This window comes from Pinus tabuliformis, chromosome 9, assembly GCF_031772625.1.
Source record: "Pinus tabuliformis cultivar Carrire ecotype Pingquan chromosome 9, CPIR1, whole genome shotgun sequence".
In the NCBI taxonomy this organism is placed as follows: domain Eukaryota; kingdom Viridiplantae; phylum Streptophyta; class Pinopsida; order Pinales; family Pinaceae; genus Pinus; species Pinus tabuliformis.
The window spans coordinates 490,008,488-490,023,154 of NC_142307.1; the positions used below are offsets into that span (position 1 = coordinate 490,008,488).

General features: G+C 39.3%; 1 protein-coding gene across 3 annotated transcripts in view; it reads left to right on the top strand.

Moving 5' to 3' along the window:
- LOC149149352 (coronatine-insensitive protein homolog 1a-like) overlaps nucleotides 1-14,667 on the top strand; it is a 300,107-nt gene that overhangs the window by 271,232 nt on the left and 14,208 nt on the right. For all 3 annotated transcript variants that reach the window (XM_089445365.1, XM_089445364.1, XM_089445363.1), the window contains exon 2: nucleotides 6,320-6,812. In XM_089445365.1, the coding sequence (XP_089301491.1) occupies nucleotides 6,320-6,812 (493 nt within the window). The remainder of the gene's footprint in view (nucleotides 1-6,319; nucleotides 6,813-14,667) is intronic.

Consider the following 14,667-nt stretch of genomic DNA (forward strand, 5'->3'; position numbering starts at 1 on the left):
ATACAATGCTAATTGGCTGGGGGCACTTCTGTTCCGAGTGCATAATCTTGCGTATAATGTGGGGCAATGAACAAGTTGCTGAAGGTACTGAGGTTGCCCATGGCATGTGATAATGCTCTACACATGACGCAAACCCATGCCTCTCAACACTTCCCCTACAAGTGTCAATATGATCCTCTGGTGGGTTTGGACCCTGTATTGGGAGACCAAGCCCAAAGTGAAACCCCCTGCCAGTCTTGTATAAGATCCAATGTATATCCTCACCTTCAGATACAATAATTCATTAATGCAATTGAGTGAATAAGCTTGTTAATCAAGGGCAAAGATGGAAACTTCATAGTTGGTTTCTCTTCTAGATTTGGGGCTTTGAGCATGTAATGGTGTTACCTTCCATGGTAGGAATAATTAATAGACCACCCTATTAGGTGTTTCCAATTCCTAAAGAGAAGGACATGTCCAAGGTACATCCTAAAACTGGTAGATGTCATGTGGATAATGATGAGGTGGATGGAGACATAGGGGTCTCAAGGCCAAATGACATGGGCTAAAGGGTGGTAATGATGAGGGATGTCCATATATTTGGGTGTATGAATGTAGGAGGGAGCAATCGTGGTACATGAGTTACCGCAACCTTTGTTTTTCTACCCTTCTTCATTTGCCTTTTGCCTTTTATTGATTTTTCTTCTATTATACTGCATGGGGCTCTAGGGGATGAGAGCATGATGTATATGATATTAGTGATCACCCCCCTAAGGTGGGGCAGTTCATCGCCCACCAGGGGTTGGGACATACATGGGTTCCTTAATGATACATGGGGCACTCATAGGGGCCCTAGGAACCAGGGTGATGGCCATAATGATAAGGGGTAGAGCTTATGTGTTGCGAAAATCGCGATCGCGATTAAATTGACGAGGGGAAAAAATCGTAAAACTCAGGAAACAATCGGTAAAAATCGGAAAAAAATTGGAAAATACAAAAATATTCATTTTTTAAATTTTTTTTAATATCTAAAGCATCTACAACATAAAATAAATACATTGACACATAAATATGATAAAAGAACTAATATATAAGATGTGTAATATCATTCTAGTGCTACATCACACATAATAGTGAATCATGTCCTGAATAGTAAGTCTTGACTCCTGAATCCCAACTCAGCCTCAAATTATCAACAAAAAATATAATAATGTATCTCATATCATGAGTCATAATGTCATATACAATGAAATGAACCAAATAACTAATACTACTGATTTCCTTTGCCCCTCTTGCGAGAAAATGGAATAGCTTTCCCTTTCCTTCTAAATGTAGATGCCGGTGGAGTTGGCAGTGGACTTTGCTGTGCTCTAGAAGCTGAAGAACTGGGAGCTATAGGAGGTAGACCACGTCCTCTACTGGTGGCAGGGGTAGCTTACGTAGGTGGTGTCACCTCCTCCTCCTGTTGCTACTCCTCCTCCTCCTCCTCCCCCCCCTCTACGCCTTCCACTACCTCCTTCTCTAACCAATCATCGGCAGACTCCATGAGAGGCCTCTCGGCTTCAACTCTCCATACAACAGTGGTGTCAATCCCATCCACTGAGATGGCCTCCATGTCAGGTATCCTCTCAAGTTGCTTCACCCACAATCGAAGATTGTAGTAGACATAGACCATGTCATTAAGTCGCTGGGACTCCATCTTGTACAAAGATCATAAAATAATAATTATAAAAAAAAATATTATTTAATGAATTCAAAAAATTAATTGAAAATTTGCAATATTTTAAGTTTTAAGTTTAACGTGTTGCGCTTCTTGTTTTGTATTTTTTCAAATACACTCCAGTTGCACTCGCATCTTGAGGAGCTACATGTTTGGTTGAGGATTTGAATGGCAAGCTTTCGCAGATGGGGTACTCTGGCACCATAGCTTCCACCATGCATCTACAACAAAATTACAAGTAAGATGAACATAAGAAAAAAATGAAATTTGAAAGTTGAAGCAAAGTATGAAGTTATGAACTTGAAGAGACAGAAATTTAAAACAAACTAAAAAATACCTGGCATTTTAGTCTTCCTATCAACCAAATCCATCTCAAAGCTAAATGTGCCACCTTCCATGCTGTATATCTCCATTTTTTTGGAGATTTCTGCATGTCATGCTGGAGATCACACCATCCTCTGAACACAGATGAAGAATCCATCCATGATCTTAGCATCAAATAAGAACCCACAGGGGTAAGAAAATGCGGGGTTTAGGTAGATCCCTGCAGCATGAATGGGAAGATGGAGTGTGTTGTTCCATAGTTCATCAATCACTTCCCATAGGAGGAGTTGTTTATGAAACCCCTCATCTCCCCTATCATCATAGTAGGCCCGAATGGATTCTTTGGCCCTGTCCATGTCCTCATACAAGTAGCCCATTGCGGGCTTGTCACATCAACTAATCGAAGAACCTTTACCGAAGGTTCAATCATGCTGCACACCTCTTGCACTCCCGCCTATAAGTTTTCTTGGTATGAAACTAATCTGCATATGGTCTCTCCCTCTGGTTTGCGGCTAAATGTCAAAGCATGCCACTCATCTGAAAGAAACATTCTCTTCACATTGCACATAGAACTCAAGAGGGATTGAAGAGATATGAAACTGGTGGCAAAGTGTGTAATGGCAGGGCGCATCAACTCCTTGTTGGTGAATTTTCTCATCAAATGAAGCACAAATGCATGATCATATATAAATTTTGTAATGATTTTTGATGAATCAACAATATCTTTGACAAAAGAAATTTTCCTATGTCCTCTAACATCAAATCAATACAATGTGCAGCACAAGGTGTCCAAAATAAAGTAAGATGCCTCTCCATAAGCATCTTGCCAGCAACAACATAATTTGCAACATTGTTCGTTATGCACCCACCTCCAAAATAAACAGATCTAGCAAATCACATAATAATTTTGCATTTTTGATATGTGTAGATGCATCAACGGATTTCATAAACATTGTCCCCTTGGGGAAATTAACCATGAAGTTTATAAGGCTTCTCCCCTTTTGGTTGGTCCAACCATCGGACATCACAGTGCATCCTGTTTGTGCCCATGATGCCCTAAACTCCTCCAATCTTTTGGTGCAATCAACCTTTTCATCTTGAAGAATGTGGCCTCTAAAGTCATTGTAAGAACGGATTTTGTACCCTGGGCCAACAATTGCAATAACATCAACAACAGGTTGGAAAAATGGATTATTCCTTGCAATGCTGAAAGGAATATCATTCCAAAGAAGAAACTTGCCCAACAACTTGTCAGCTTCTTCTTTCTCTTTTTTTTTAAGCATTGAAGAGATAGATGGTTGTGAACCAGCCGTGGTTCTAGGAACAAAAAATGATGAGGTAGCTACAGGGTTGGTTGTAGATATTGATGCTGAAGTAGAACTAGTGCCACTTTCATATTCACCTCCTAACACTCTCCTTGCTAGTTGCTTCCTCAGATCTGACTTGGACAGTTTGGCTTGCTCTAATTCTTCCAATTATCTTAGGGCTCTTCGGATGATTTGCACATTTGTATTGGTGCAAGGCCCTACCTCATGTCCAGGGATTTGTGCAAGGTGATACTTCAATCTATAAACCCTCCCGTCATATGATGCCCTCACAACTTGCAAAACAAGTTTGATCTATCAAACCTTCCATCAGGTTCACCAAATTCCCACAAAGGGTCCAATTTCCTTGGCATGTTTGTAACTTGGTTGAACTCTTGAGTTTTAATGTAAGATGAAGTTTGAAGTTGAAACTTGAAACTTGAACCTATGGCACAAGAAGAATTGAAAGTTAAAAAAAAAAGATAAAAAATTACGTACATGACACAACACATTGAATTTTTGACAAACAAAAAAAAAACCTTAATTCAATCCAACAATAATAGAAAAAATGTATATTCAAACCCAATAAAAAATGATGCAAAAAAAATAGAGCACAAGAAAAAATTAAACTAATAAATCTAACAATCATGTTTTTGCATTTTTGACCAAAATGAACCCTTTCCACTCTATCCAACAACAATGAAAAAAAACAATCAAATCCACTCAAAAATAATTGATAATCAATGGGTTATAAAAACTCAAGCAAAAACAAGAAAAAAAATGGCCAAATTTGGTGCCCATACTTGGAAACCATGGTTTGCCGAAGAAATTTGGTCCAAATACAAATTTCTCTTGCCTGGGATGCTAAAATCTCCCTTTTTTTCCTCCTCTTCCATAGTAGTCACCTTCCTCTCCTCCTTAGCTCTCAAACAAGTCCGTTGTCTGCTAAAAATGACAAATAAAACTCATGAAATCGCTTTTAAAACGCGTTGTCCTGGAGGGCCACGATTTTTTTGCTCGAATCACAATTTTTTCAACGATTTTTTCGAAAAAAACTTCATAAAAATCGGGTGATGTTATTGGCAGACTTAAAAAATCGCGATGTTCGCAACACTGGCTTTTTCCCACATGCTAAATTTAATTGTCCTGGCCATCTTTTGTATTTTGTGGTATTTTTCCTTTTGTATGTGGCCATATTATGCTTTTATCCTTTTTTTAGATGCATCGACCTCCGAGGCATTGTTCCAGGCTCGACCTAGACATGTGGACAAGGGGAGGGAGATACCATGGCCTTGTAGACCCAGAGAGGGAAGATGATAAAATAGGGCATGTAATGTGCAGAGGGGTGTGAAAAATGTGGAATGGGAAAATGGGACCCCGCTACCAAAATATGGGTTTCCCAAGTAATGCCCATCCTAAAGCTATGAGCTAGTAGGGGAGATCCCACAGGATTAGGGTTGAGGATTAACCCTCCAGTTAAGGTAAGGGAACAAGACTTCAATCAAAACTCTTCCTCCTTCCACATCACGCAATAATCCATACCCAAGTGTGCCCAAGAAGAACAAGCATAAACACCCAATTGCATAATGAAAAATCATACCTTTAGGGTTGGATGTCCCACCTTCAAACATACGATCTCGACAGATGGGCCAGGGGACATATGACTGGATTAGGGAGCGGAGATATCTGGCACAATATCGACTACAAAGGTGGCTGTCAGGGGCTGCCGGCTGCCGGCTGAAGACAAATCTAGGAGAAAAATTCTCCTATAGGGTCACCCGCTGGTGGTGGGTAATAGAATCCATATGGAACACACCTCCTTAGTACAAACTAATACATTAAGTGTCTCACCACAATAGTAATACCAGACAGCAATTGCTGTAATATCAAACATGGTGCATCCATGATGTGCTCTAGGGGTATGAATAGATGTAAATTGTAATGTGTAATCAACCACTTCCCTCTAAACACCACACGCTTACGATTAGCCCTGGTAAGAACAAACCACAAGGGAAGTGCTGGGGAAAGTATGTGCATGCATAACCCTATGAATCTGTCTGTGTCATCCTGTAAAGTCTCTATCATGTGATGAAAATAACAGGTGAAACCTCATGTAATCTGAGGTGTAATAGATAGCTTACAGATTTTGACACCAAATTGATCCAGGTTCTGCTTTATGAGAGTGCAAATATGATTTGCAAACATTTTGGGGGTTTGACACAATGATGAAAGATTCTCAGGAAGACACCAAGGTACTTACAAAATTTTAACAGTTGTAAGCAGATGTGATGCTATCTATAGAGAATTAGAAAAGGCAGAACTGCTTACAATGAAAATTGGCAAGTGATTTATACTAGAAGTGCAGGATAGGATCTGAGCCAGGTTATTGCCATCACAACAAGAAGTGAAGTGCCTAGGAGAAGGAATGCCCAAATCAATCCTTGATACTGCTTCTAAAAGCACATGCATAATTTAATTTTTGTCGTCGACAGTTTACTGGCCATACAACTTGTAATTTTTTCTCTACTATGGCAACCATAAATTCATTTGTAACTGTTCAACTCAATGCTGATAGTGCCCAGGTTTCTATATTTTATTTTCTGTATAAAGAAGAATCCTTTGTAATTGTAGTGCTTGTGGTGTCAGACATCTAAGACTTTGTTTTTCATTGTATTTACATTTAAGTGGAAATTGTGTGCTGAACTTCCTGTGCGTGTATTTGTGTTTGAGAGTTACAGAATTTGATCCAATGAGGCAAATCATATGTAAGAACTTGACGAGAAAATTGCACATCATTGAATCTCCTATAAGTTGTTTACTAGAAACAAAGACTACAGCCTAACTTCTAAAATTCCAAATTCAGATATCTGCTAGAAAACTTGAATCAAATATTCTATGCATGTATTTTATCTATGACTTGTAAAAGTTAGTCAGGTTTTGAATCCCATGAATAAGATAATTATTTACACTCGACATCCTTTTGTCTTTGCAGATCTCTCAGGGTCTTGTTTTTAGAGGAAAGTACTATTGAAGATGAAGGTGGAGAATGGTTACATGAGCTTGCTCTTCATAATTCTTCATTGGAAGTTTTGAACTTCTACATGACAGGTTTGGAAAATGTTAATGTTAATGACCTTGAGATGATAGCAACAAACTGTCGATCTCTGACCTCATTAAAGATAAGTGAATGTGATATTCTGGATTTAAGAAATGTATTCAAGAAGGCCACAGCGTTGGAAGAGTTTGGTGGTGGGTCATTTAGTAGCAGTGAAGAGCGGGCTGTAGAACCAAATATTTATGAAATGGTTAAATTCCCTACAAAGTTGATGTCATTGTCAGGACTGAATTACATGAGTGAGACTGAATTACCAGTTGTATTTCCACGAGCATCTTCACTAAAGAAACTGGATTTGCAGTATACACTTTTGAGCACAGAAAGCTATTGCCAGTTGTTACAGTCGTGCATTAATATTGAAATTCTTGAGGCAAGTTCCTGACTTTAAATTCTGGAAACTATTTTTATTTCACTTCATGATATCCATAATATTGAAAATGGGGTGCAGGAGAAGTATTAAATGATTAAACATTCTGTCGCACTCCCTATGGAAAATTAAGAACAATTGAAGTATTATACATAGAACATATGAGTGTCAAGCATACATGTGAAGAATATTATGGTAGCCAGATAGTGTAGCTTTTATGCGTCCTTTTGAAGACTGTGTTCAAGGGCTTGTTCTGTACACCTATACCACAAGCACAAAATGAAAAAATAGCGATAGTTATTCTTTAGTGTTTATACATCCCCACTCAAGCAACCATGAGCCATGGGTGTATGCAGATCAATTCCAGTTTTCCTTTTGCATTGGATCTTCTATAACTTGTAGGGAAAGCTATATGGGATGCCTAACCTACTATGGAGTTTCTTAAATGGTCAATAGCACATTGGCATCACAATCTCCCTTATAGCAAAAGATACCTAGCATGTCGCTACATTCACCATATAGCTACAGGCACGTGATTACAACTGTGGTTTAAAGCTCTTATCGCAAAGGGGAAAGACAACGTAGTGTTGGAACTTGGGCTTATAAGTATGAATTCTCCCTCATTTTAGTTGGATTTCATTTACCCTGACATGTTGCCAACACATACTGGAATCATATATCATATGCATAAAAATACAATTAAAAATACAAACATATCAGCAGGTATGTATGATTTCCATGAGCTTTGTGTCCATGTCACTGACGTGGACTCAAAGTTTTATCTATGCCTAAGATGCTTTCAAACTTAATAATACTCATGGAGCATAATTTCCTATCATTTACAACGATGAAAGCACACATGCAATTATCAAAACCAAAATGTATAATCATGGGTCCAACTAAATAGCCACATGTATTGCTATGCAGATAAAGGACATTGAAAGAAGCCAAAACATATGATTTCTACATGCATTAGGTCACAGTGCAAATAACTAATAACAATCTGAAATCTAGGAAAAATATAATAAAGTCAAGCTCAACAATCAATTCTTTTGGGCATTGTTACGAGTCTTTGCCACCCAAAATCTTGCTAAATATGTAGTGCACAATCTCCATTCTGGAAAATAAGTTGGCAACGGTCCAATTTCACCCAAATATGTAGGAAGTAGTCTGATCCCAAAATATGACACTATTTTGTAGTCTAATATATGCAATCTGTTACAAACAACAATAAAATAAATGCATGTTTCTCTCCTGTATCGCTGCCTTAATTATGCAGATTGTTCTCGTTGGACTCCCTTAACCTATTAATACTGCATGTTGTTGTATGAGAATGGGGGTTTGTATCATTAAAATGTCATAATTCAGACGTGGTTGTGCAAAAAATGGGCAATAATGCTTTTTCAGTGGAAATTATTGTTTAACGAGGAGGTCAATCTCCTTTCAAATACCTAAGAATAGCCAAATATGCTAATACATGTCAATACATGACATGAATGATGAAACGAGGCAAATGAAGGGGTACCTATAGTACTCCCATTGCATTGGACACCCTCCAAGCTGACATGCAACTAAATAGTTAACATCCGAATGGCTATGGAAGCACATATGTAGGTATGCGTGCATTTATACATGTGTAGCCATCTTGGTTAACACCCCTAATGGGGCTTGATTGATGAGCAAGCCAATGTCTAAATGATGGATTCTTCTTAGATTAATTTGGTTCTTTTCCTCTCAACCAGGTGTTTGTAATGTACCAAAGCTAGAAAATGCTAATACAATCCACGAATATTAAGAATTTTCTTTGATGTATTTCGCCAAACACTTCCATTTCTTTAAAGACTTTGTGGACAGAGTAGTAAACATTTGCAACAGAGAAATATGATAGGCAAACAAAGAATTTTTATTAACTTGATTTGAAGGTTTACAATGCACAAATCAATTTGCTGAACCTGATTATAATTCCAGCAATAATAGATCAACTCAGCCTATAAGGAAAAGATGATTTTGGCCCAACAAATGCACTGTAACTTCAGCAATTTCTCTCTCCTTGGTCAATGTACCAGCCTCCAAAATATGATTAGCTCGGATCCCCTGAATGAATCGACCCTTCTCAGAATAAACTCATCTTCTAAGCGAACTCAACCCTTCAAGAAGATGATCTCGGTCCTGGATATACTTGACCCTCCAATGAACTAATTCAACCTCAAATAAATCTGGAAGTGGCAAGCAATTTCGTCCTCCAAGCAAGAAGAATTTGGCCTCGAGAAATGTGCTCTTGACCCTCCAAGAAGAATACGTACTTGGCATCCAAGGAAATAGGCTTTGGGCTTCCCCAGAAAAATATGAATTTGGCCTATTAAGGGAAATAGAGAACAACCTTCAAGTGTAAGGTGAATCTGAACCTCCATGGTACTTGATTTCTCAATAAACTCGTTCCCTTGGAATAAGAACTTGACCTCCTTCAGGAATATTTGGCCCTCAAGAAATACAAGCAACCTGACCTCTCAAGTTAATGCAATTCAGCCCAAGAAATACCAAGTAAATTCGGCCTGTAAGAGAAATGATGAACTTGGCTTCATTGAATAATTTTCCTGGCAATGCACTTAGCTACCATGAATAAATTCATCCCAAAGAGAAGTGTGATTTGACCTCCTTCAACATTGTTAACAACTGAAAGTGGGTGACCTCTAGGAGAAACTTTTCTCCTATTCATCTCTTCTAGTTGTAGCCCCTGAGAGCTACTTTGTAGTCAATGCGATGTGCCATTCATATCTCTGCCATCTACATTAGTCATATATTTCCTCACCCATTTGTCAAGAGCACATGTTGGAAGGTGGGCTTTTGATCAAAAGATACTATAGTCGTTATGCAATACTATATTCATTATATAATCGGGTGCTTATGATTGTTTGTATTTGGGAATTTTGACATGGATTATGGGGTGACTTGGAAGAAAGAAGGGTATTAGTCGTAGTCTTGTTCCCTCACCTTAAATGAAGGGTTAATTTTCTATCGTAGTCTAGTGGGACCTCCCCTAATGGCCCATGGCTTTAGGAAGGGGCACTACTTGGGAAGCCATGATTGAGATAGCGTAGCGCTAAGTTGCACGAAACGGGGAAACGGGGAAGCGAAACGAAACGCGGAAGCGAAACGAAACGCGACCTCCCCAAATTTTGGAAACGGGGAAACGCGAATATATATAATATATATATATATATATATATTATTAAAAACATTTAAAAATTATTAATATATATATGTGCAATCATAAAGCATTAATGATACATTTACTTAAACATTTTAAGATTAAGATTAAATTTACATCACAATGATCACATTTACTCATGAGTCATCACATAATGAAAATAAAAATATAGGAACTGGAAAATCCAAAATCAGCCTTTATTTATATTAGTATATGAGGCTGCAAGTACAATAAAGACTATAAGGCTGCAAGAACTATAGAGACAAGTCACAAAAGACTAATCCTCATCATAACAATCCTCATCAAAAATAGAAGCAGCAGAATGCTCAACAGTGGATGGTGGTGCTGAAGAAGATGATGCACCAATTCCACTGCCAGAATCCTATGGTGCTGAAACTCCTTGCTGAATTGTGTGATGAGAGAATGAGAGGCACTGCTCTTTTATAACTTTAGAAATGGTTTCTAGAACAGCTTAGAAACCCTAAAAAAATTTAAAAACTAATTAGAAAAAAAAAAAATTAAAAAACAAGTATTTTTTTTGGGGAAACGGGGCCCGTACGGCCTGGAAACGCGTTTCCGTACGGGCACGTTTCCATTTCGGGAAACGTCCGTAGGAAACACGTTTCCACGGTACGCGGAAACGCGTTTCCGTTTCGTTTCCGTACGGAAACGGACCCTGTACCTGCGTTTCCTGCAACTTAGGTGTAGCGTCATCTATCCCTGTTCCATGCTTACCACTTACCATATTATATTATGAGCCCCTATTCCACCTCCCTTCTTCGAGTCAATTGACCACTGGTTCATTGGGATTCAACATGCACACATCCTCATACCTTGGGTAGGGCTTGGAAATGCACCTTGGGAGGTTGATGCAACGAAAAGAAAAAGAAAGAACCTAGGATGGCCATGTTGCCACTCAATTTAGCAGGGGTACTTAAGGGACAACTACTAGACCAAATGACAATAATGGGACAAAGACCCACTATCACCTTAGTCAATGGCCCCAACTCTTTATGGACTTTCACTGATGGGAGGAGTCTTGGTATGGAGGAAATCACTTGAATGATGGTATCAATGATGAGGTATGAAGTGATTCCCAAGGCCCATTCAAAAGAGAGGCTCAATTATGGGTCGATGAAGGAAAGGCTCTCAAAGAAAGACCTAAGAGGAGAGTTAAGACTTAGGGTTACAGATAGTCAATAATGATGAGTATGTCTAGGATCAAGACTTCCAAGGTGAGGCAAGGCTTCTCTAGGAACTTTGCAAGATGAGTTTTCTTCATAGTAGGGTTTTTGCTCCACTAGAGAAGCCGAGAAAGAAACCTATATGATACCTAGGGTTTATGAGTAGGCACGGGAGGATTCCCTCCAATGTGCTCACTAGGCCAATATAGTTAGGGAAAAGGGTCTTGTTACTTTTCAAACTACTAGGGGGTCTTAGAGGGGCACTTGCTAGGTCAAGAGAAACAATGAAGCTAAAGCCCACTGTCACCATAGCTAAAGCTTCCTACTCTTTATGGACTTTCACCTATGGGAGGAGACCCGATATATAGAGAATCACTTATAAAGGATAGATCAAGTAATGATGGGTGTGAAGTGATCTAGGGGAGGCTCAAGAATGGGACTTGCTTGCTTCTTAAGCAAGGTACAAAGCTTTCTAGTATAAGGGGACGAGGATTTAAGGGCTAGGTTCAAGGAGTGTGAATTGTAAAGGAGCTTCCAAAACCCTAAAATCCTTATTGAACTTGGTTTCTCGACTGGTTTTTGAAGAATTGAATTTTTAAAGGTATGGGACCACACGGGACCAAGTGGACCCAGGTGAGGTTAAGGGGAGGGAGTTTAGCAACCAATGATGATCTTAGCCTAAACAAGGAATTGGAAAGGATGAAAACAAGAGTTTCCACTTAGAGGGGCCAAATTGATCTTATGAGGTACTATCCTAGGGAACACCAGGGAAAAGTTTGATCTCAGGGCTAGGGCTTGGGATAACTTGCAATCCCACTGTTGGAATTTCTTCAAATTTGGAGGAGACCTTGAGGACACACCAACGCAATAGAGGCCAGGAGATCAAACTTTTTGTATGGCTACTTTGTTGGGAAAATGATGCCCTAGGGACCCTAATGTGGCTTAGACCTAGAATAAAGAAGGAGAGGTGAAGAAAAGTGTTTCTTTAAGTGATCACCTTGTGGTAGACCAGTGCCTAATCCTTTGGGCAGATTGGAGTCAAGAAGAATATGAAGATAGACTTCATTTCTAGGTCAACTAGGCCTTAAAATCAACTTCTCTTGTCATTAGGGAAAAGGAGAGTGACCTTAAAAGCTTTTATACTTCGTTTTGCAAGGTGAAGTGGCTTATCAAGATAAATTCAACCATAGAATTATCCCTAGGAGAATTCGTTCAACATACATGGCCCATACATAGAGATATGCTATATAGAAACATAATTTTAAAATTCGCAGTAAATGCTTGCAGCTACTAGCCCTAGTATAGAAAAAATCTCATTATCAATGCATGTGACAAAGAAAAAGAATAATAGCATTAAATATGCACTTACATGTAAGAGAATATATCCAACCACCAATAGACTTGTCAATCATGAAGCTCCAAGATAAGAAAAGACAATCCATACATCAAAATTCATCCATGCTCCAAAATTTTGTCCACCAAGAAGGAATAGCGAAAATCTCATGAGAAATACAAGTCCAAACCAAGTGATGATGAGAAATAAAATCTCATCATTTGTATTTGTTAATTTTAGGCAACAATGGTATGTTCTATGCTATAGAGCAATTTTACTCAATATCTTTAATAGCCCAATATCAATATGCAGTTTAGCAATCACATCAACATGATAGTAAAATGTAGATAGAAGATAAACATAAACAGTAGAAGACAAGCCAAGACAAGAGGACACAGGATGTGGCACCAGCAAGGGACAAACGCCAATGTGGGGAAACCCTTGATCAATTCTTCTTTTAGTCTTCAATAGTTCAGCAGAGAGAGTACAATTTACAAATCTGATCATTTATAACAGCAGCAAAAGAGCCCTAACCATAAAAGTCAACGTTGGTCAACAGGGCAAATTTGACCCTCAAAGATTCGGTCAACTTCAGTCAACTTCGACCTCCAAACAACAAGATGAAACAACCCTCAAAATAGTCAAATTCAGCCCCGTCAAAGTCTGGCCAAACAGTCCACCTGCGGCCAGCCCTAACCACAGTAAACGTTGGTCAAACAATCAACAGATTGCCTCGATTTCTGTGCCCAGAAATGCTTCCTGCCCAATTAGAGATAATCCTCACAAAAACGCACTCAAACAGGTCAACGCTTGGTCAATGCAGCCCAAAACATTCTTTTGGAAATTCGGTCAAACTTGGTCAACGTCCAAAACAGAAATTTAGTTGTCCTTTCCTTCGCACGTGTGGAGAGATAAGCTGCCTAGAAATCTGTACCCAGTCATATGAGGAGAGAGAGAGATGTGTGAAGATGAGTATGTCCAAATGAGGATGAGGCATCATGTATTTATAGGGTAACATTGAGGATGAATAGACGTGACTGTTGGGTTTTTGAGCCTACATGAGTTTGCTGGCCAACCTTGATAATTTGTCTATAGTCAAAATAAATTCATAACTTCATTTGTACATGTCAGAATCAGATGATCTCTTGATCAATCCTACACCTCTCGGAGAGAGGAATCCAAGAAAAATATCAACTGTCATAAATAAGATGACCCATGTGGGGTTTGGCCCTAGTTTCCAATTTTAACACTCCCTCTCAACTAGGGAGAACTCCACCTGCTAATCCATCTGCCAATCTGTACTATCTCTACCATCAATGCACTGCTCTGCATTGTTCTGCTTTGTTGAACTATGAAGAAGAAGAAGTGATCGAGAATGTATCATACCATTCTCTATTGGCCTGAATTCAGTCCCAATCAAAAGAGAGTGTCTCATACTACTCTCACTGACCTGAAGTCAGTTCCCATTGATCCCATATCAATATCGGTCATCCTAGCTTAAGGATTACGCTAATACACGATGCGTCTATCGGTAGTACTATGGTCCCTATCCTCATTTCCCTACTCATTGGCCAGATGAGAGGTACTTCCCATGAGTCCCAGATTGCATGGGTAGGATGTCTTAGCAGGAGAAGGATGAACCACTCGTCCTGCCTACATGTTGCCAAGGGGTATCATAGGGGAAGGATGAACCACTCACCCTGTACACAGCGAACCACTAGGGTAAGGATGAACCACTCACCCCGTGGTTGCTCACCGCTCCAAGAAGTACCCCAAGCCCTCCGGAGCTCCCAGAGGTTAATGTCCATCTCATATAGGAAATGAGGGTCTCTCCATGACTCCAAGTCGTTCTCGGAAGGTCAAGAATTTGACCTTCCATAGGGGCTTTGTCAGAATATCAGCGACCTGCTCATCAGTCCAAATGTGATGGAGCCTTATTGCTCCTTGTTGTACCATATCCTGGATAAAGTGGTACCTAATATCTATATGCTTGGAGTGATCATGAAACACAGGATTCTCTAATAATAGGATCCCACTCTAGTTGTTGTAGAGGATCATGATGGTATCCATCACGTCCAAACAACTCACTGAAGAGCTTCCTCAACCAGACAACTTCACAGGAGGCCATACTAG